General features: G+C 40.0%; 1 protein-coding gene across 5 annotated transcripts in view; it reads left to right on the top strand.

Annotated features, from left to right (window-relative positions):
* The window catches only part of LOC122528408 (disintegrin and metalloproteinase domain-containing protein 10-like), a 198200-nt gene that overhangs the window by 139862 nt on the left and 36158 nt on the right, over positions 1-22180 (top strand). For all 5 annotated transcript variants that reach the window (XM_043653479.1, XM_043653478.1, XM_043653474.1 and 2 more), the window contains 4 exons: positions 6110-6380; positions 9176-9334; positions 11569-11753; positions 17024-17164. In XM_043653479.1, the coding sequence (XP_043509414.1) occupies positions 6110-6380; positions 9176-9334; positions 11569-11753; positions 17024-17164 (756 nt within the window). The remainder of the gene's footprint in view (positions 1-6109; positions 6381-9175; positions 9335-11568; positions 11754-17023; positions 17165-22180) is intronic.

Genomic DNA, 22180 nt, shown 5'->3' with positions numbered 1-22180 from the left:
AACCGGCCGAGCCCACCCGACAACCAGCCCTTAAAGGGACAAATTGCTGCCCCGATACACCTGACAAACTACCCGAGCCAGCCGGCATTTTTTCATCGACCATTTTGTTAGAACCTTCTCTCGCGGCTCCTTCGAAAAGGTCATGCACTAGTTTAGAATTACTGACGAGTCTCCAAACAAGAACAAACGGAAGTTAGAATCCTGTCCCTTCTAAATATGTAACACTAAATCTGGAACTGTTACAAAACTGTTTGGAAGCATTATGTATTCTGTGGTAGTGGAGGTAAAAGTCGGGTTCTTTTTCTTATTTAATTTGATATTGACGAATCACAGGAATAGAAGTTCAAAAAAGAAGAAGAGTCAAAAAGTCGAGTCCTTTCTTATCGCCAACTTATATAATTATGTAATCTTGTAATTTAGATCGAGCAATTTGTCTTAAAAGATTGAATACTTTGCCGTTAATTTACTTCTGAAATTAATTTGCTTGTTAGATTCAGATAAACTTGGTAATAAAATTATCGATGTTAGTACTAAAATTAATAGTAATTACCGTGGTCGAAGCAGCGAAAACCGCCAACCAATGTCGCGCGAAATCCCAGTTCGATTTCTCGAGAACAATAGCCAGGGATCTAATTGATCTTCCATTAAACAGCAACGAATGCGAAGAAAGAAAACGAAACATTAACGACTTTCGCTGCAGTCGATCGGAGGGGGAATGAAAAGGTGTATCGCTCGTTTGTTAATCAAACAAGGGCGGCGATCCGCGCGATCGTCGACTCTGAAAAGATCGGCCGACCACCGTGATTTTCTATTTCGTCGCGTCAAAGAAAACGAGTCGACATCGAGGGAGAACCGAGCGGAGGACGTCTGCGAATTAGCTAGCAGCTCGGGCACTTTGTGCAGAGTTACTTTCCCATTCCCTTTGCTCCCTTCTGCCTTTTGCACGGTCGCTGCCCCTCAATGCGACTGCACCCGTCGACGAAGTACATACCGCGGCACGTTCCTCCATTATTCATGACATTATTTTCCACTTCGATAACTAACGCGATCGACTTTCCAGGAATCCTGCGGCTCGCAAATCCATCCGCGGTCCAGCTTGCTTGAAAAATTTATAACGATTCCGTGTACCTTGCGCTATTTGCGACCTTTTTCTTCTTGTTTTTCGTCTCTTTTTCTTTAGACTCGAAAGTATATCAGTTACCCTTCTTTCTTTTTTTTTTTTTGAAATTTTTACCTATGCCGTTTTTAATTACATCAAATCTGCCGACTCTTTGAATTCTGAGAGATGGAATTATGACAAAGGATAGTGGTGCAGATTTATGAAATAGTTGGGGTAGGAGAATTACGATTGATGTTGTTATTTGCAATTTCTGTAACTGAAACATAGATTGTTTTAACGTGAAATTACGAGTAATCTTGATAATATTTTGCGTAGGAAATTTACTCATTTTTGAATAAATTTATTGTGATACAGAACACGTATCTGTATCATTACACAATTCGTTATTGATTACCTATCACATAATTGCAACATGCAATACACAAATCCATCGTTCAACAAATATACATTAATCTTTTTATTTATACGCTATTACATACGCGTTATCAACACGCTAATAATGTACAATATATTATTCCCTCGTTCGATATATCTCAGTCTCTCAATTTCTTTTCATTTTTTTTTTCATTTCATCCGACGAATTACACTTGCAAATTTGTTTCTTCTATCGAGATGATAAAAGATGGAGGATAATACCAGGGCGCATCTGTAGGATTAGTTAGGCATCATAATTCGCCGTTTGATGAAACTGATCACGCGGAACACGTACAATCTCACAGGCCTGGAACAAATACGCGATACGTTTCGAACAAAAGGTCGGCAAAGTCGCTTCGAAATGGCAATGGTATTGAAACGCGGATGGACAATGGAGGATACTTACAATGTATGGCAGCTTAGGGAAACCTCCGGCGAAAATGTGAATGGGAGCGAGCAGCGGGAATTCACACGGTGGAAAATGGTGGATCGGTGCGCCATATAACGTCATCCAACGCGACGCGGTTTGACGCGGGTGCCGCTGACAAACCGCGAGGTGAACTGTCTTTTGCCACGGCAAATCGTTACGAGCCGTCATTCTCGGCGATCTAATTAAAATCCTCGAGAATTGAAACGAACTCGTTCCCCGGGCTTTGAATATACGTCAACGCGCGCGAATATTTACAAATTGTTGGATATTTAACAAGTTTGACGCTTTTAACGCGACGGGCTGTGAAATAAAATCGAATTAGCGCCATTCTCTCGTTCCCGGTGAAATTTTCTGCCCGGAGGTTAATTAACTTGCGCGCTTATGCGACGCGAGTCGCGCGCAATGAAACATCACGGCGCTGATATGTGTATTTCGCGTTGCGTGTGCCGGTGTATGTTCGGATAGCAACGAGCCAGCCACTCGAATCTAATTGCAAAGTTTCGAACTTCTTATTGTTAGAATTTTAAGCGAAAGCTTAAAGTTGAAGCGAGCTTTGTGTATAGTAGCACGATGCTGTCGAGCAACACGACGCATACATCTCGAGTGGATTAGATTTATGAATTTTGCGTTAAATCGATTTTCATGCGTTTCACTTTTTAGTGACAATCTGTAAAAGTATACACGATACGTCCAATAGTATACACTGTTTGTTACAATAGAGGGACGAAACAAATCTCTGCTTGCCTTCCATTTCTTTAATTGCATTTGCATAAAAATCCGTAGTCTAGCGATGATATATATTTTTGCCCGGGAAAAATACGCTTTCTGACGGATATTCCCGTGTTGAAAAGCATTTTAGAAGAAACACATCGAATGGTATTTGCAGACCAAAGTCATAAAACATCAGCTTTACGATTTATGCACTACATAACTCTATATGCTCTCCCTCTTTGGCGAAAAGAAATTTGGCAGATTAATATTCGACGAAATTTCAAACTTACGTTTCATACGTATGATCCAATCTGCAAAGAGACTTTTTTTTTACTGTTGCGGGCCTCTCCGTTCCATTTTCATTACTATTTTCGCTGTGAAACGAGAAAGGAAGAAAGAAAGAAAAGAAACTGGAGCAAACTTAGAATGACATCCGTGTCATAGTTAAACTTCGTCATGTCTATAATTACAGATTCGCCGATTTTCTATATTTAGAAAGAAAAATGTTCAAACTTCTTCACCTTCAGCAATAGTCGATAATAAGTGACACTGTGGGACGATTTGTGAATCCGAGATCATCCGACGATTGCAAATATTTAACTTTAATAAGTTTCCTACATGTACATCATGAAAAAAATATTCCGTGGAATAGAACCAAAATAGAAATATCACTTTACATTCGATCGAAACAGTTTTTTTGTTATATTCAGAATAATGATTGTAATAATAACAATAATAGTGTCGCTAAATAACAAAAATAATCAATAATAGTAATTGTAGCAGTAATTCATTATTCACTAGATATTCATCAGCAATATCCATCAAACGGAAAAACTTTTGAACAAACGTTTAGCACAATATGTGTTATAATCGCCAAAATGTAATAGACGCGTTATAATTTCGAGTTTCTCGGCGTTTACACGTCATTATATGAACACCAATTGCGATAGCCTCCGCTATTAAACGTATTACACAATGTAAATGCGCAAATAATATCGCAAACAACGTACACCGAGCGTGAGTCGAAATTTAACGCTGGTAACGTAATAGTTAATTAACACGAAGTCAATCAGCGAGGGATAATCAACCGTTGGTGCCGATCTATTTTGAAGGAGCGACAATACCGGCGAACCGAGGATACCGCGCCCGATTCCGATTCTCCCTTTCGAATCAATTGATCGTTCGTAATTTGAAAAGATGGTGGCAGTGTTGACGTATTAAAAATTCAATTATCAGCTCGGGCAGGCGCGAACCCGTGGAGAATGTTACGAATTCAGCGTTGTTTACTGAAAAATACCACGTTTCGTTGGACGTGCACATTCTTCTCGTCCGCGGAAATCTGTTCTTCACGCGCCCGATCTATCCCGGATGGAGGATTTAGACAGATAATAGAGACGAAACGCAAACGTCCGCGGTAAACGGGGAAAATATGGAAAGATATTGTATCAGCGTGTTTGATGAAATTATTGAAAAGGAAGAGGAGGACGGTTCATTCGAAATAGAAACGGTTATTCGAAATCGGGATTAAACGTGAGACTCCGGAAATCAAATTCCGCCAGCAACCAGAGGGATTAAAGTGTAGCGTTCCAAAAATTTTATCCACGTTTTTATTCCCTTCTCTCTCTCTCTCTCTCTCTCTCTCTCTCTCTTTCTCGTTTTGTTTTTTCATTCAACCTGCGAAAAAATTTTTTCGGAATATATTTCCTGAAAAATTGTGTTCATTTTAATACGGTAAAAATCAACGAGCGCGTAACACGCGGTACGTAGATGGAATCGAGTTTGATAACCGGCCTAAATGTTAAGTGTACGTCAAATAATGAATAATACATCGCGGCAGGCGTTTAATCGCAATATTAAACTGTAATTAAGTATGGAACAAGCCGCGTTGCGATGAATGAAAACCAATGCGATCGTATTTGTGCATTCGCAGAGTGCTAACGAGAATGACTGTGTAAAAAAAAGTTTTTTTCACTGATCTGAACTTTTCATGTTGATTAATCTCTTGATTTATTATTCATGATCGCAGCTATGCGCGCTCGTTAAATTTCGCTATTTGCTTTTACAACACTGTGCGTCGACGAATTGAATTGAAGGCACATTTGCGAATGTATTGGTCTTTCAATATTGTGATTTAAAGGAAAGAAGCAAGAATATTAAATCTTATTAAATAAAACGATATTAAAATTTAACGCCTGAATATAGTAAGCTATCAAATAGAATGCTATTCCTTCATCTTAAATATTATCACAACGCAGTTATTATAGATATCAAATATTAGAATTTATATATATTTTAATATTAGAATTTACATATATTTTAATTCTAATATTTTTAATATTAGAATTTACATACTTTATTTTCATACAATGAAACAAATTGATTTTTCTAAATCATTTCATCGCGCAATAATTTTTCCCACGGAATTATTTCCTTCCAAGAGAAAAAGAATTATGAAAACAAAACGATGGTATATCCGTCGATGTATCATCGATCTGATACGCTGTGATGATGCAACAAATCAACCGTATATAAATTCACACATGCAGAGGCCAAGTCCGAACGGGCAAACGTGATATAAACGCTGATTCCCCGTTACCGCACGGTTCTTGCACGCGTAAATCTTGCGATTTATGATCATAGAAGAGCAACGTTCGGGAAAAAGATGGTCAAAGTGACTTGGCGAGCACACTGACGTCCACTCACGCTACTGATATCGATATCGATACGAATTCCTCAATCTGAAAATTAGATTTCCTCCTTGTCTCTCTATCGGCGTCAAATTCATTTGTAGAGAAGAAGTTTAACTGTGAAAAATGAAGGGAATAGTGAAGGGAAAGATAATTTTTTTTTTGTCAGATAATCAAGACAGAAAAAAGAAAGTTTTGAACGATTAATCTTTGAATGATTAATTTATTAGTTAGAATGATTCTAAAATATTGACAATACAAAGAATCGTTTCTGAAACTTCAACTAATGATCGAATTAATATCTACAAACTATTAAAATACTAAAAATAAACTTCTTTGACTGATCGCGTCTTTTCCAAGACTGACTTCAGCCTAATTTTGCCAAAACCAAATGCATTTGTCGCTTACTTAATCGCAACAATTTGTAAGATATTCCTTTCTCGCTCGATTCGTGCATCGTACTCTATCCTCTTCGCATTGTGGTTATGAAAAAAGCATTTCAAAAACTGTGTCAAATATTTTTCTCATTGATATTAATATTTATATAAATATCATGTTTCTCTCTTGCTCAATTCCCAGAATTTTCGAAACTCCAATGAAATAAATTGATTAGAATTTTCTAAACTCGAAAGAGATAGATTAATGTTTCCTCTGGAATTCGGGGGAATCTTTTCCACGTGTTTCGATCCGCGCCGACGTCACCGACGTCGAGCGAAACTAACAAGAATCCGTTGTCTCTCGTTCCAGACGACGAGAACTCGTCGGTGCATGGTATCGTGACGGAAGAGGGACTGTTCGATGGTACTATCTCCACGGCATCCGACGAGATCTACATCGAGCCAACCAGCAGATACGCTCCGCTCGTGTGCCATCGGCAAGATGGCGAGGATAAAGACACGACAGACGCCGTGCATCACCATACGATCGCGTATCGTTCCGTGGACGTGAACGTGCCGCGCCGCGACGGATATCCGTGCGCCAGCGAGCTTTTGCGAGAGAACACGTTAAACGAATTAAGGTAAATGCATTTTCAACTTCTGTTTATCATTGAGTTAATTATTTCGGCAGAATGCCACGCAGCAAAATGTAACGGTACAAATCTCCGGTACCGGCGAAGACTCTACAACGCGGATTAATTAAATAAAGCATAAGTCACTTCGTTGTTCGTCCGCCATATTTCTCTTTGTTCCTTGAAATGAAATTTCAACGTTGAACGACGAGACTGCGCCGTTGGACGCGAGAGAAAGGTCCCTAAACGTTTGAAAATGTTTCTCAATTGTAACGAAATACTGAAGTAAGTGTAAGACATATTTTTTACACGCAGAGCGAAATTATTGAAAGATTATTTATAGCTTTACGCTTCATCCCGGTAGTTCCATTGATACAATCTGAGTGACGTAATAAATGAATTGAATTTTAATCGTGGCCTTTTGAAATTCTTATTGCTGATATAAAAAGAAATTCTAAAATGCTGATATATAGGTTTCTTTATTAACTTAATTTGCAAAATATTTACAGAGAATGTATAGTACTAATAGCGCTAAAGTATACTAGTAGAAAACAATGAAGAAATTTTAGCCCCCCTTGTTCCCTCATTTGACCGCCGTTTACTGTACAATAGTTTGTAAAAATTCCACTCTCATGGGTCATCATGAGTAGCTATTTTTATAAACATAAATAAAGAAATATTTCAGCAGCACAGTTTCTTCTGTGAACGCTTTCTAAGTACAAATCAATTAAATAAAACGTGTCTCGTTCTCTCTCTCTCTCTCTCTCTTTCTCTCTCTCTCTCTTTATTCGTCTGAACAATAGAAAGAACAAATGTAATTAAACGTTCAGCGATGAAACATTCCACCTGATATATCGCGTTCGAGCTTAGCGTGCAATTTCGATGTATAATATCTCGCTGCATGATCTAACACGTTCAATATTCCAGGGTACAAACTTAATATCGACCGGTAGCCCGGTATCTACTGACCGGTTTAATAGAATTTCAGATGGCACCGTAATGGCGGTTAACTGTGCGAGAGATCAAGCATTCCAGTTTTACATTAGAGATCTCGATAGTTAACGTTCAAAGCATCGGCGCGGTGCAATCGAAGTTAACGAAATTAGTAGGGAAGCTACAGCTGCTGTGGCACAAAGGGGTTGCAAGGGAAACCGATCATTTTCCTGAGACACGCGCGTCAAAGTGCACTCATAATTACAGAGGAGAACGCACTTTCACGTGGAGAAGAGCGGAGAGAGGAAGAGCGGTTTTTGCATTGATTAATTATAATGTTTGTGCGAATGTTGTTTAGAAAGAGTACCGTCAGAGAGAAGAAAAAAGTTAAATGATTTAAAGTTAAATAAGCTTAAAAAGAATTTTAAGACGGGAAAGATCGAATGAGTAAACTGGACACACTTTAGTTTCAAGTCTCTTTTGACATTAATTACAGCTGATCGCCAAAGTGTTCGAAAATTTGTAAGGACTTTTTGAAAATATTAATTGCTATTAAGCGTGAAACAAATGTAGAAATAAGTATAGAAATTACAGAATAATTGATACAAGCACATTTTATTTTGCAGAGATCGCAGCAGCCAATTATCCATTATATAAATATCCATTAATATCCGGTATACATAAATATCCATTAATAAATTTTAATATTCAGTGAGACCATATTTAGCATTTATCATTCGTGTTGTGGATTAATTCTTTATTATATACGTATAAAAGTCTTTAAAACCTGATAATTATTATTCGGTAAATAGAAATTTCCATATTTCTCCAAATTGTCATTGATCACCTCAATTGATAATATCTTCTGTTTTATAGAAATTCAGCTGTTCAAGCTGAAAATAGAGCTGTATATGTTACTAGCTATAGATCCATTGTTCAGAAAGCTCTATAGTCGGTCTGCCTCGAGATAAGTACTCTGGATTGTTCTCCGAGCGCGTAAACTTTCGTTTCGAGCAACTCTAACAGCTTCCATGTGACTCTAGTTTCATTCGAAAGCTTATCAACGGAATAAGTTTCACGGTACGGACCCTCATTGGCTATTCCGGTCAGAAAGCCGGACAGAAAGAATTCGTGGCAATCTTTCTATCTGCGTGAAACAGCAGCTACCTTCTCCTACTGTATATAGACAGCCGTTGTAACTGCGTGGCGCCGTTCCTAAATACTTTAAGCGCTCGTTTCGTCTACGACTCGACCGGTGATTTTTCGAAATCGCATCACGCGCCACACGAGGAATTAAACTGACACAGTAAAAAGAGAAGAGAACGTATAAAACACGTGGCTACTGCGATGGTGTATAAAATACTCGTAAAAAATGAAACGCACAAAGTTTTATAAAAATAAAAAGAAAAGGAAGGAAAATGAAAAGCTTTTCTTGCATTAAACTACTTTATATGCATCTTTGCGCGTGCTTGACTAAAATTTGCCTCGAACGAATGACGTTTCATTTATTTTCTATTTCAAATTATTCGTATAAAGTAATTGTTATTCGCACAATGTATTATATATCTACAAGTGTTCGAACACACTTTGGTGAACAACCGCAATTCCAAGTCTCGCGAACTTGGTGAAACGGACGCGTAGAAATTCGAGAGGAGGCCCGAGAGTAACGATCCTCGAGAGTAAATTGGCTTCAAGCCTGTTACGTATTACTCGACATATGTCACCGTTATCGCCTTGCCGCAACCGGCGACGATTCCTCCCGTTTATCCCAGTCCGGGACGGGCTGGAGTTGATCAGTTCAGCATGAGGGATTCACTGTGGCTGTGCGCTGTAGTTTTCCAAACGCTTACCGCGGGAAAAATCGTTTGCAGGACGAACAGGACGTGGAGTGGATATCTCGGCGACACAATGCGGCCGCTTTATCAACACCTGAACGAGGGGAACTCGCGCGCCAAGCCCGGCTTCTATCCGAAAGACGTTAGGAAGAAAGACCCCCTGGCGAGCTCGCACAATTTAGAGCTGCTCGATAGGTGAGCACTTCAATTTCATTTTTCCTTTTTTTAATAAAACGCCTTCACAAAGGATCGTCGCATTTCGGTGTCAGAAACACCGTCGAAGTCTTCCGTAATTTAAAAACGTTCCGCCAACGTGCCTACGTTCGATCTTCGTGTCGTTTGAAAGTAAATATCGGCTCGTCTGGCCATGACGGGATAATACTACTTGCGTGAACTGTTCGCGATAGAGGATTATTTCACTCGAAATTTTAATTTCGGTGGATACACGGTAGAATCTGTCGGGTGATAAGTGATTCATATTGTAGGATTATTCGTTGACTTTCTCTCTGTATATAATTTTCTTCCGTGTAATAGACATTCACGTGCAAATGTGTAGATATAGAGGAGAGGAATTTAATCAGACGTGAACTAAACTTTTGTTCCAATAAATTTAATTCTAGTGTACGTCTCTCCATGTACATATTCTATTGTAATTTTTTTACTTGGTGATATGTTCACTTCTTGTTAATAATTCCATTTCTGTTAAGAATGAATTACATCATATTTACAGGTAAAGAATTGAAAATCTTTCGATAGATTTGTTTCTTGCTAAAGAATAAATTATAGCACACTTACACGAATCAAAACGTTAATCTAGCAAATTACGTTTATTTGTCTGGCCACAAACCGACTCCACTCGTGTCTACGTTGTAAGTAATACTCCTGTCTTTCGATACGTCCCTTGTTAAAAATAAATAATATATCAACATTTACATCGATACGACAATTAATCTAATTTAACAGTTAGTTTATTCTCATCAATCTTCAGTCCCTTTGATAACAAAAAAGACGACCTAATTAATAGGTAAATTCGTTTCACTTGTCTGACCACGTAGCGTCTCGTTTCACTCGTAGCGTCTACGTGGGATGTTGCATCGGAAAGAGGCCAAGTGTCTTCCGCGTAACTAATTGAAATCCCCCGTTTCCCCCATTTACCGTAGCAAAGTGGAAGTTGGAAAAAAATAAAAAGTTATACAGCCGTGTAAAAGTTTTACACGGTCGTTCGTTCTCGATCACCGGTCTCGTCCCTCTCGGCCCCCTTCCTCCTTCTCGGTGCCTCGCCCTCACGTTCGACTCTCTCTTTTCTTTCTTTCACGGGTGACGTTCAACGATTTCCACTACGATTCCACTTAGCCAGTCTCAACGAACACGTCGATGAAATATTCTAGCAGCAGTGCTGCTGCAAAAGCCAAAAGGTCAAAGGAAGGAAAGTTGCCGGTCGGCGAAGAAAAGCGCAACGATTACTTATCGTCCGGTCGGTTCTTCCCGCGGACTGTTTGCCGTGCAATGCTTGCGCTTCCATTTAAAGAGCCCGTACCTCCATTTCCCCGGACGGAGAAAGAGCCAGAGCTATCCGGACAGCGAGCAGCGATGAAAACGTCAAAAATCGAGAGCAAACACTATTATCGACCGATCCAATTTAACGTTGCCCGCGACCGAGTTATCCTTATCGGGACGTTTCCCGCGATCGACTCTTTTCCTGGCGCGGGGGCGGGGGGAGTTTGATTTGTTGTTCAAGTGCGGATCACGTATCGGTCGAATCGACTACCGTGATGTCAAGAATTCTGCTCTTCTTTTTCTTCTTTCTTTTTTTTATGGTTCGCCAAACCGAGTTCGAGCATGGTTCCAACGTAGAATCTCGAAAATTTCCCTTCTGCTTCCCCTCTCCCTCCGTTGGTCTTCTTTGAGTTCGATAACTCGGTTATCTCGCCGTACGAGCTTTGGACAAGAGGACGGGAAGGGGAGGTTAGAAATTAAAAAATTTTATTTCCACGAACGTTTCGCGAAAGGCGGAACGAACGGTGAAAATCTGACGCTCGAAACGAAATGGAACGATAATTAAAAGCACACGGTGTATGTTAATTAATCCTCTGTGACTAGAACTTTGCTTACTCGTTATTAACACTTTCGCGGGCGAGACTGTTGCTTTTCTTTTTTGAATACACATCGAAATTGAAATTATTCCAGAAATTATTCTATTTCAACTTGATTACAGTCTGACTAATCTGACTCATTTCTGATCGTCGATTCGAAGATTTCCACATGCTCACGATATAATTAATTATTATAAATAAGTCACTTGCGCAGAAGTGAGTAAAATTTTCAAGTTATGGAGGATTTAAATTTGTTTGAGGATATGTACATGATTAAATTAAGAGCGACAGCTTCTTTAGAGTGAGTAAATGTAATTTCTTCTTAAATGTAATCAGGTTGTACAGGGAACGATATTCTCGAGTGCTTCGTAAAAGGACGTCCGTGGATCCGAAGAAAACCACTTGTATGTTGTACCTGCAAGCCGACCACACGTTCTTCAATCACTACAAGTCCGAGGAGGCCAGCATTGAGGTGATGACTCGTCACGTGCAGCGAGTCAACTCGATTTATAGATATACAGGTAATGAGTTTGTAGAAAATTCCAAATGCACAAAATATTCAATACTTTACTTGTTATAATATTTCGAAGTAATTCTCTATCCAGACCCAATTTCTTCAAATTTACATGTGTAAGAAAGAGAAATTACACGAACGTTCAACGATCAATCGTTAAATGACACATTTGTTTAAATTGCATTCGTCGAAATACGAATTCGCATAAACATCCTGCGCTCTAATAATAATTAAACCAACTTCTAATCGTCTTCGACATAGTAACGAAAGAATGGAGAAATCAGCGAAGTGGAATAAAAGTAAAAGTTAGGAAGTTAAGACACCGGGAACACAAGGAAAATTCGCAAAAATCGAGAATGGTTTTCGGTGGAGAAACTGATATACGTGTAACTCGCCGGAATGTCTGCGAAATCGGCGGAGGATGGTAGAAAAGGAGCGGGAAGGAAGTATCGGGACAGCAATGAAAATTCTTTTTGTCTTTCCGGCCGTGGCAATCGGCAGCGTTTCCCCCCCACCCCCCCCGAACTAACAAGTGCGCGTCTTCTGTCTCATTCCGCTGTAATAACTTCGCAAACCAATTAAAACTTTCCCGGACCTTCCAGTTAAACTAACTTTCTGCCAGCGGCGATCGGGGGAAATGAATGTTCCTTAGCCTTACTGCGGTTCCTTTCTGCGCTGCGACCGATTAATGTCAGTTTCTGTGTCTGACGTTGACCGATTGATTCCCGTGGAACTTTATTGCGCCGCTACACACACCTAATGCGTAAACTTTAAACGATGGTTATCAAGGAACCGAGAACGAGAAAAGAATCTAGAAAAGAGAATCACCCACTGCCTTTCTGAAATTGCTTCCGTGCCACCCTTTCGAATAGAGATAAACTACCCTCTTTCTTTCTTTCTTTCTTTCTTCTTTTCTCTCGAAGGGAGAAGGGTGGCGGAGGGGGGAGGGGGGGGTGGAGGGAAAACTTTTTCCCCTGGAAGAAACAGAGTATCAAGTCGAGGTGGGGTACGGGCAATTGCTCATCCGGGAATGAAACAACCGTTTAATTTTTCACGCCGGTTTCGCTGCGCTATCGCAAATTTTTGCACCTTCCATAGTTTCTCTTAAACACGGAATGCAATTACGGCGATGCCTCGGACACAGCGAGCACAAAGAACTCGGTGGTCACGGGCGAGTGATTTTCCAACCGCACACGGCGCCACCCGAAGCAATTCGATTCCCCCCATTATCATTTCCCTCGACCTGTCCCTCATTCTAGAAATTCGTTCTTTGAAGCCGAAACTGTCCACGCGAATTATACCGCCCGCCACGCTTAATAGAATTACGTCATCAGCTCGGAATCCAACTGAGAAACAATCAAACCCGTCGATAGCGGTGTTGAACGCTGCGGCGGTACAAAGCTTTCGTAAATCAGAGGAAAGCGTTCCTGAAAATCTCATTTGGCCGGCGCAACTCGCGAATATTAAGTAACGGCAGAGACACGCGCGCGCACGTACACACACGTATTCACGGAGACGGAAAGGCAGCGGCGAGCTCTCTCGCACGGCCAGAAGGACTTTAAACGTTGCACCACCTGCCGTAACAACGAGCAAATATTTGTGTCTCGTGACTGAGCCGTGTTTAACGTAGCGTGACCGCGCCTACACGTCGACCAGTCTAGTACATTACTTAGAATTCCCTATCTCTTCCGTCGTACGATTCGCGGATAAAGCTGGTTTTCCGGTAACGTTTCCGTTCTTCCTCTCTTCTTCCAACATTTCTCTCTCTCTCTCTCTCTCTCCCTCTCTCTCTCTCTCTCCCTCTTCATCTGTTTCGCCGTCTCGCTCTATCCAACAGCAGGGAATATACAGCGACACGCGTTAGGGTTGCGTCGATCTTCCGGAACGATGGTCGCGCGATTATCGGCCATCTCTACACGCGAGCATTTCGGATGACCGATCGACCACCCACCGTCGGAAATGCCAGGCCGAACGTGCCTCCCTTTGTCTCCGGATTAGACGGCATTAACTCTCTTCCCATCGCGATATGTACAACTCGGAGGCCGCCGAACCTAAACGCTCTTGTCCGACGAGAGATCTGGAATTGCACCGATTAAGGATCGACCCTCCCTGTTGCCCCTCGCCGCCCAGCGAGATCTCGTGTTTCTCCACTGATTTTGCACGATCGCGCCACCTAAAGTGAGCCGGCCATTGTCGCCTGTCCGCTGACGTGCACATCTTGGGAAATTTTCACTCGAGTCCGTGAGACAGATATTGTTCGACGAGTTTATTATTATAAAATGTCGCTTCTATCGTTCGGCGTTGAAACAGAAATTTAAATTTAAGTAGCTAGCAATGTTCAAAATTTGGATTTGGATAATTATCGTTATCGACGCAAACGAACGACGAATTATGATTTCTATGGCCTCATTCGCTGCCCTTCGAAATTCTAATTCGACAGCGTTGATTCCACGAATCAACAACGTGCCGCGATTTCTACACGCTTGACAGCTAGGCATCTTTCAAAATTCCACTTCAATCAGTCTTGCCAATTAACGACGAATTATGATCTCGATGATAACGTCACAATCTTCGAAACGCAAAATTAATGCGGTGCAACGAACTCGCCCTGTAAATGGACACGTCAGTTACGTAACATTGCGCGCGAGTTCTGCGAAGTGTTGTTAAGGGAAGGGAAAAATGGCGATAACGCGAAGGGGATGTCGCGAGTGTGATATCGGTCAAAGGTGGAAGTTCAAATGTCAGTTATTTCGCACGTGGAACGTTCGAGACCCACGCTGGTAGACCACGTGCGTTTTACGATCCTTATCTCGCCGGGCTTACGTGAAAAAAAACTTTATTTCCGAGCGGCATATCCGCGACAGCTGTCACGCGATGCGTTGCACCCTTTTTTTGTTTGCCAAGTAATTTTTTACGACACCGGGACCGGCGAGCCCCGGCGACTTTGTAACACGAGTCTCACGTGACGATCGCCTTTTACCATATTCAATAATAAGCACCGTCCGTTTCCGTCATTCTGCATATTTTCCTCTTAATTCTGCGCGTACGGAATAGAGGTTTCGAAATAGAATGTCTCGTGACTTCGTACTATAGAAGCAGCTTTGGATAAGGAGTAGCTGTTTCGTAGGATTGCACGGTAACGGGGTCCGATCATACACTCGATCGTTCTACTTATTCTTTATCCTGTGGAGTAACGCAGATTTAATAAGTAGAGTTTCTCGTGACCTGTAATCGTAGCGGCAACTTTGGAAAAGGAGCAGCCGTTTTGCAGAATTCTACAGTAGCAGGCTTCATTTGGTCGAACCACGTACCGACTGAATCTACTTTGTCTTTACTATTCCGCAAAAGTTATTCTCAGACTGCGCGTTCAGTTGCAGACAATCATAGAGAGTTGACATACGCGAGATTTATAGAGATTCGTTCATGAATTTCAGAGACTAGCGATTTACGTCCAGTCCAAAAACAAGACGTCCTATCTACTCTGTAAATATTTTAGCTTCTTCCACCGTGAATTTTTTATCATCATTTATACTTGGCGTTCTCGAGCATTGCAGTTGCATTATTAAGAAGCCTAAAAAGCCTTTGCTTGTAATTGAACCGTTTACCAGTGATATTTTCACCGGCGCGCAACGGCTGCGAGTGTTGTGCGCAGAAGCGAAGCTGATTAATGCAACATGAAACTTGGATACAATGGACTTTACGTTAATTGCCAACAGCACATGTACATTATAGCACAGATATAGATGTAACGATGCTCGGTGTTGACATTTGGATAGGTTGCTTGCGTATGCACACACGAGAGAACATCTGGAGACATTACCATGAAATTTCGTTGTGTGTGTACATGTGTGTGAAACTGGAAATCTTACTGTCTCTTAGGCTCCACTGATTTAACATAACAATGTCTGATACCTCCAAACCGAGCACTTAAACTTTTTCGTTTTCACGAGTTGGAATATTCAAAAATACTCTCAAGCATGATTCGGATGATTTTCGGGAAGATGTATGAAAAAAATTCTCTTTGCTGCAAATTTTATTTCAAACTTTTTGGATATTCAAATACACAGCAATGGTCTTAACTTACTTTGACTTGAAAAACATTTTTCTTCCGCAACATTCTTTTTTGGAAACTGTTCAAATTTTATCTCAATCCTTCAAACTAGCCTCTGCCTCACACATGCAACAAATGAGAAATAATTTAAAAAAAGAAAGTTCTACATTCGCTCTATTTAATGTGCAGTCAATAATTTACCAGCGTTAAAAAGTAAAAAGGCTACCATGCAATTGTTAAATTATACGATCGTACGGTAATACCCTCAATTAGAAATTAAAACATTATCGAGAAACGAATTCTCTTCACTCCGCGATGAGAATTATACTTGTCTAACAATTTTTCGCGTCGCGAAAATTAATTCCCGATAACGTCGAATAAAAGAGGTTTCTGTCGATAGGTCAGAGGTTCATTTTACACTTAGAAAATCACGAGAGTTTCACCGCGAGGTGAAAGGAATCGCGTGTCACGGGGTCGTTTTTCCAGTTTCGATTGGTATTCCCGCGGAGAAGGTGTTTGATTAAATGCTCTCCACCACGCGACGGTGGCTCAACCGTTTCGAAATGCACTGATCACTGGCAAGGAAGCCGAAAATTACTCACCTGGAGGCCCAATGATTTTCGTTATCAGCCATCGGCTACCTACGATGAGTAGCTCCCTCTCCTCGACTCCTACGAATTTTACAGAACCGCGCCGTCTACTTCGCCGACTGACTTTAATCCATCCAAACGTTGAAATTTGAATTCTTCGTTCCCTTTCTTCGGGTGTGCACACGCCCATGAAGATATTTGAAGACATTCTGCCGACATCTTTTATGAATACATCGTATGTGTTGTAGGAGAGATTTTGACGCATTCTATTGGCGCTTTTACGAGCGGATTGTAAATTTCCGTGCATTTATGAATAATTTCAAGATGCAAAATATACAAAAATATAAATGTGCTCGGAATACAATACGTTCTCGCAACATTAAATTAACAACAAAGTAACTTTCTCTCCCATTTCTTTTCAATGAAAATATAAAACTGTAAATATAAAACATCTATAGTTTAATAAAGATTGAAACGAATTTAGAAATGTGTATGAAAATTATACGTATATATGTTTTTCAGAGGAAACAGAATTGTTTAAATAATCAATTACTTGTGACAATGGAGTTGCATTAATTTATTGCAAGAATATAAAAATTTTCTGTACTGTAGTAATAGTTGTTTGCTATTTTACAGATTTCAATCAGGATGGTCAGCCAGATAATATTAGCTTCATGATAAAACGGATTAAAGTTCACGGTGAAGACGCGCTGAACGATCCAAGCTACAGATTCACTGGAACTTATGGGGTCGAAGAGTTCCTTGAACTATTCTCTGGTGAGTAAATTATTTCCACCTCTCTTTTCCTCGTTAATCATTAATTACGTATCAGCTACAGGCGAGGTAAGAATACAAAAGTTTATTTTCAAAGTTATGAATTATTTTTCGTTTCGATTAAAAATTTCCTCCGCGCGAACCTTTTAAGAACAATCGTTCTTCAATATTTAATTCTTGCTCTTTAGGTCTTGCTGCGATTGTTCTTTCGTATTTAATAACATGTCAGAAACTACAGAATGGCTGTGATACTTAGACAACACGAATTCAAAGACAAGCGAACGTGTTTCGATTAAAACGACAAGCAATTTCTAACTATTAATATTAATATTCAATCTCACCTTTCGCATTCTTTCTCAACATTCAACGTTGCCTTCCTCTTTTCATTACACATATTACAAATTTCGGCCTCGAGCGTGAACTTTTCAACGAAATCAATTATTGAAAACCGAGCGCGAGACGCCGAAACCAGACGAAGCGTGCGGTTAATTAAAGAAAAGCATTCCTTAATGGATCGAGCCCGACTCGGCCGATCCTCGAATACGCGATCGATACGTGTACACATCGTCTTGAAAACCCTTCGCCGTACTTCCGGCACTCGTTTCGTTAATTAAAGCGCTCGTTTGCGTGAAATTTACACGAAATCGTCGATAGCAAGGCCGCGAATGATGCACGACACGACATGACACGACCGCGACTTTTCAACTTTAATGAAACGTCTGAACGTTGGTCGGTCATCGTCAGGGTTGTCGCGACGGTGTTCGTTAAGGGTGGCGAACTCCCCCTGTGCTGTGACTTTAAAGCATCCACGGTTCCGTCGTTAGTCGTTACCTAATACCTAGTGGAGTTTAATAAACATGCGAGAAGGTCCGATTACACGGAGGAAAGTCTATACAGGGAGCAACGCGCTTCTTTCCTGCGGGACGCCCACAGTCGAGCGAAATACGATACGCGAATTTCGGGGATAACGCGAGAGTAATTTCTCTCTGTATAGGCAGTTGACTCAAAGGGAATCCGGTTATAGTGATACGCGCTATCTGTCATCAGAAACCGATATTATGGCTTTGTTGTTTGGGGCAGAGATTGCTGCGTGTGTGTGTGTGCACAGTTGTAAGCACGAGCAGAGCTTGAAACGAGTCCGAAAAACTGTTTCATCACTGGTTACAAACTTGAAACAGTTACGAAGGATCGATACTCTAAATAACTGTTACGAAGGACCGAAATTTCCACTGATATCGGATTCGATTACTGTTCGTGTGCATCGGATATCGGTTCACGTATCGGTCCTAAGATCGTTATCTTTTCGGTCCTGTAGCGATCCTTATGTCGGTCCTCATATCAGTTCTAAATTCTGCATGTTGATTGCAGCTTTTAGGATCGTTTTCGTATTTTCCCTGTAATGATACACAATGATTTGAGTGCATGAAGTAACTGCAAATTCTTTTAAAGTGTCGGAAAATCATTTATGGCTAAACCATTTTTGTCCCCTTCGTTGATTAAAATATCAGTTACGTTTCTGTCGAACCTTTTATAATATCATTAAAATATCATGCTATTTTACAGTATAAATTTTTAACGATTTCAACGCATAACTACTTGCTTATTTCTAATCATATACTTACTTGCTCTCACCATGCGTTGACCTGTACTACTTGTGGTACCTTGTCTGCCTCTGACCATTTATTGACTTACGGGTGTCTGATCACGTGCTGGCTTTTGCTACTTGCGAAACGATATATTATGTCTAAGTTAGATGATGAAAATTAAAATTGTTGATTGCGAAAAAAAGTTGAGTTCAAATGGATATCAATTGCATATGAAGGACTGTAATCGAATTCGATATATAAACAGAGTATCGGCTATTCAAGAACTGAAATCGATATCTGATTTCAAGCTCTGACACTGTCCAATTTTAAACGGAACCTTAATTTTGTTTTGTGGTTACTTCATTGGACAATAGGATATATGTTTGATGGAAATCAGTTTACTCTTCTTTTTTCAAAAAAAAATAGGAACATATGTATTTCTATTTGATCCATCACTTATGTATCATACACACCAAAAAGCTGCTGCTCTAAAAAGTATTATTGTCCTTACAAATAGAGAATGTTTGATGTTCGAAACGTACAAGCTTACCAAATTGTCTTACTCTACTTAATACACACGATCAAGAACATATTCGAAAGTATCCTATCTTTGCCCCATGTTCAAACGAAACACCAGTAAAAAGTCTATCAATCTTGGCCTCGACCAAGAGTGCCTATATTCGCCAGAGTGAAATCCGTAATAGTTGGACAAGAGTATCGCTTTATTGGGGCAACGTTCCGTCCAATATACAATGATATCTCGAATCGCGCTATCTGTTTCGCGGAATCGCGCTATCTGTTTCGCGGAATCGCGCGCCATTCTAGTCGATTAATTCGGCGTTCAGACCGTGCCGCCTGTAACTGACAGAGAGATGCACACGACGAAAGAGAAAGCTGGCTCAAGAAACTGTATCGCATTAAAGTTACCATCGAACGAAGTTAAAGTTCCCTGAACAGCCGGGATTAATTATTACCGAGCCACGTCTGCCGACGAGCAACGAGCCGCGGATCGATGCGGTCGGAATTTCCCCCAAGTTAGGATCATTGAAACCGTGATATATACAATTGCCTCCGACGTAGCCTCCCGGACTGATTTAAGCCGCCACTTTGTCTCAATCCGTCTATAGAGGCGCACGATCTCGGAGACACACAGCCACTATGAATATTTCTCTGCCATCTGCTGCTGTCTACTATGTAACGTTGGTTTCTCTACTTCTACCTTCCAGTCTCAGCGGATACCAATCGAAGAATAATGATATCTCGACGTTGCCGTCGAATACTTCGAACAGATCGGCGAATATTTTTTTCCTACGTGCAAAAAGAAGAATTTTGATTTGCTTCACGAGTCGAAAATTACAAATTGTTAGCATCAACGCCATGAAGAATTTGTACACGTATTTATTTCTCTACTTGTCGCTTTTGAAAATATTTATTATCTCTCCATTAATTGTTGAATTTCTCTGTGCAATTCATTATTTCTGTGCAAATTCATGTGACATAAAAGTGACATCTTCGATTAGTGAATTTCTCTTCCTCGCAATTGGATGGAATTCTCGGCTAATGAAATACATCAAATCAATATAATATTACACGTCTATTTGATAATTCTGTTCTATTCGACGCAAAAATATAATACACCGAGAGAGAAGCGACCTGTAATCCGTCAATTCGCTAATGCTATTAGTTTGGTAAATTATAGCGCAAGAGGAACCACGTTTATTTAATTTACTAACAACATTCGAACAAATCGAATTACAGCTTGACGTGCACACGGTTTTATTCAATTAAAACGAATTCAATTACTAATCGTTAACTCTGTCCCGTTATTTATGAAAAAGCATGCGAATCATAAATGACAGGATTCCATCGATTTCTATCTAATGGATGTTAAGTCACGTCGTTCTTCATGTTCTTCTCTCGATGAAAGCCGTGTGATACTTAATATCCGTGCTCAATTACGCCCGCTTAATGCATTAGATATTATAATTACATCGTATTGATGTGGCAAATTATCGATTGTATTAAAACGCTAATACGGGTTGCGTCCAGCGCGTCGATGTATGTGCCATCCTCCAATGCGTTTGAATTTGCATTGTCTGCCATAATTACGCAATTTCGGCCAAAATGTTTGATGACTAATAATCACGGCTGTAATGTGATTTCGCCGTCGGAATTTATTTTTCTCTCTCGCGATCCATCGATTGTTTGATCGATCAACGCGAATGATAGAAGCGATTGGTTTGGATACGAGCATAGTCAAACCAATAATCGTTGATCTTTATACGAACCATTCTTTATTCTCAGTTAAAATGTTCGAGCCAATTTAAATAATTCTTCAAATTTGCGTATGTTTCTTTTATTTCTCCGTGGATAACGGGGGGAGAGGGGAAAAAAAGAAAATTTTTCTGTTCCAGAAAATTTTAGCAGACCAAAGTAAAATAAAGCAGGGCGATAGAAATAATAATTTCTCGTAAAAAATTTTTACAAAGCGATAACCTGATGTTGGAGGTTTCTGTAAAATACACGGACAGAAGCTTTTGTTAAATAGATGGAAATCTGTTCCCTTTTTTCCATTATTCCATTATCTTTCCATACATTTGCCTAGCTAATTTTTATGCAAATTTTATTTTTCAGCCATCCTAAGATTATAACAAAAGAAAGTATTTATACTGCACTCGAGTATCGAAATAGGAAGCTTTTAACGATTACTTCGTTTCACATCGATGAAAATTCATTTCGTTGAAATAAAAAGTAAATGTAAATCCATTTATTATATGATTTAGAATGAAAAAAATCATCGTGCAAAAACCAGAATATTATCTCGTTTGAAGATTTAGTTATACCTGCGCCGCAAACGATCTTTACGAACGCATTTATCATAGAGCTTCGTTGAATAAAATAATCAAGCTTAGAAAATCAAGCTTTTTATCAAGGGATTTATATTATTTTATGTTATATTTAGCGAGCCCGCATCCCAACGTTCGTGCAATCTCTACAAACAGCATTCATTACAACGCAGTCCAGAAGACTCGAATCTCGTTGAATGAAAATCATTATGCAGGTTCGCGATTCTAATTGCTTTATTTTATATTCATATAAAAACGAATTCATATTCAACTGTAAACGAATCTCTATGGATTCGTTCATTATACAACTGTGGTGAGACTCATTGGATCATATTGAATGGAAATAGGTAATTATCGCCACGCCTATTCCTATTCTGATTATTTCATCTTACACGCAGACGTGTGAAAAAGAAGAGAAACCTGTCGCGAACGAGAAATTCCAACGATCCTGTATAATTAATCGCGATCACGCTCCGCCGCGAGTTTTCGCCGGCGGTATTTCAATGAAAAATTCAGTATACGCGCGTAATCCCGCGTTGGAATCTCGATGCAAATTGCGCGAACAATTCACGCAGGCACACATTTGT

Source organism: Frieseomelitta varia, unplaced genomic scaffold (assembly GCF_011392965.1).
Source record: "Frieseomelitta varia isolate USP_RPSP 00005682 unplaced genomic scaffold, Fvar_1.2 scaffold_250, whole genome shotgun sequence".
NCBI lineage: Eukaryota > Metazoa > Arthropoda > Insecta > Hymenoptera > Apidae > Frieseomelitta > Frieseomelitta varia.
Note: the sequence above shows the minus strand (reverse complement) of the source record. Positions and strands in the feature narration are given on the sequence as shown.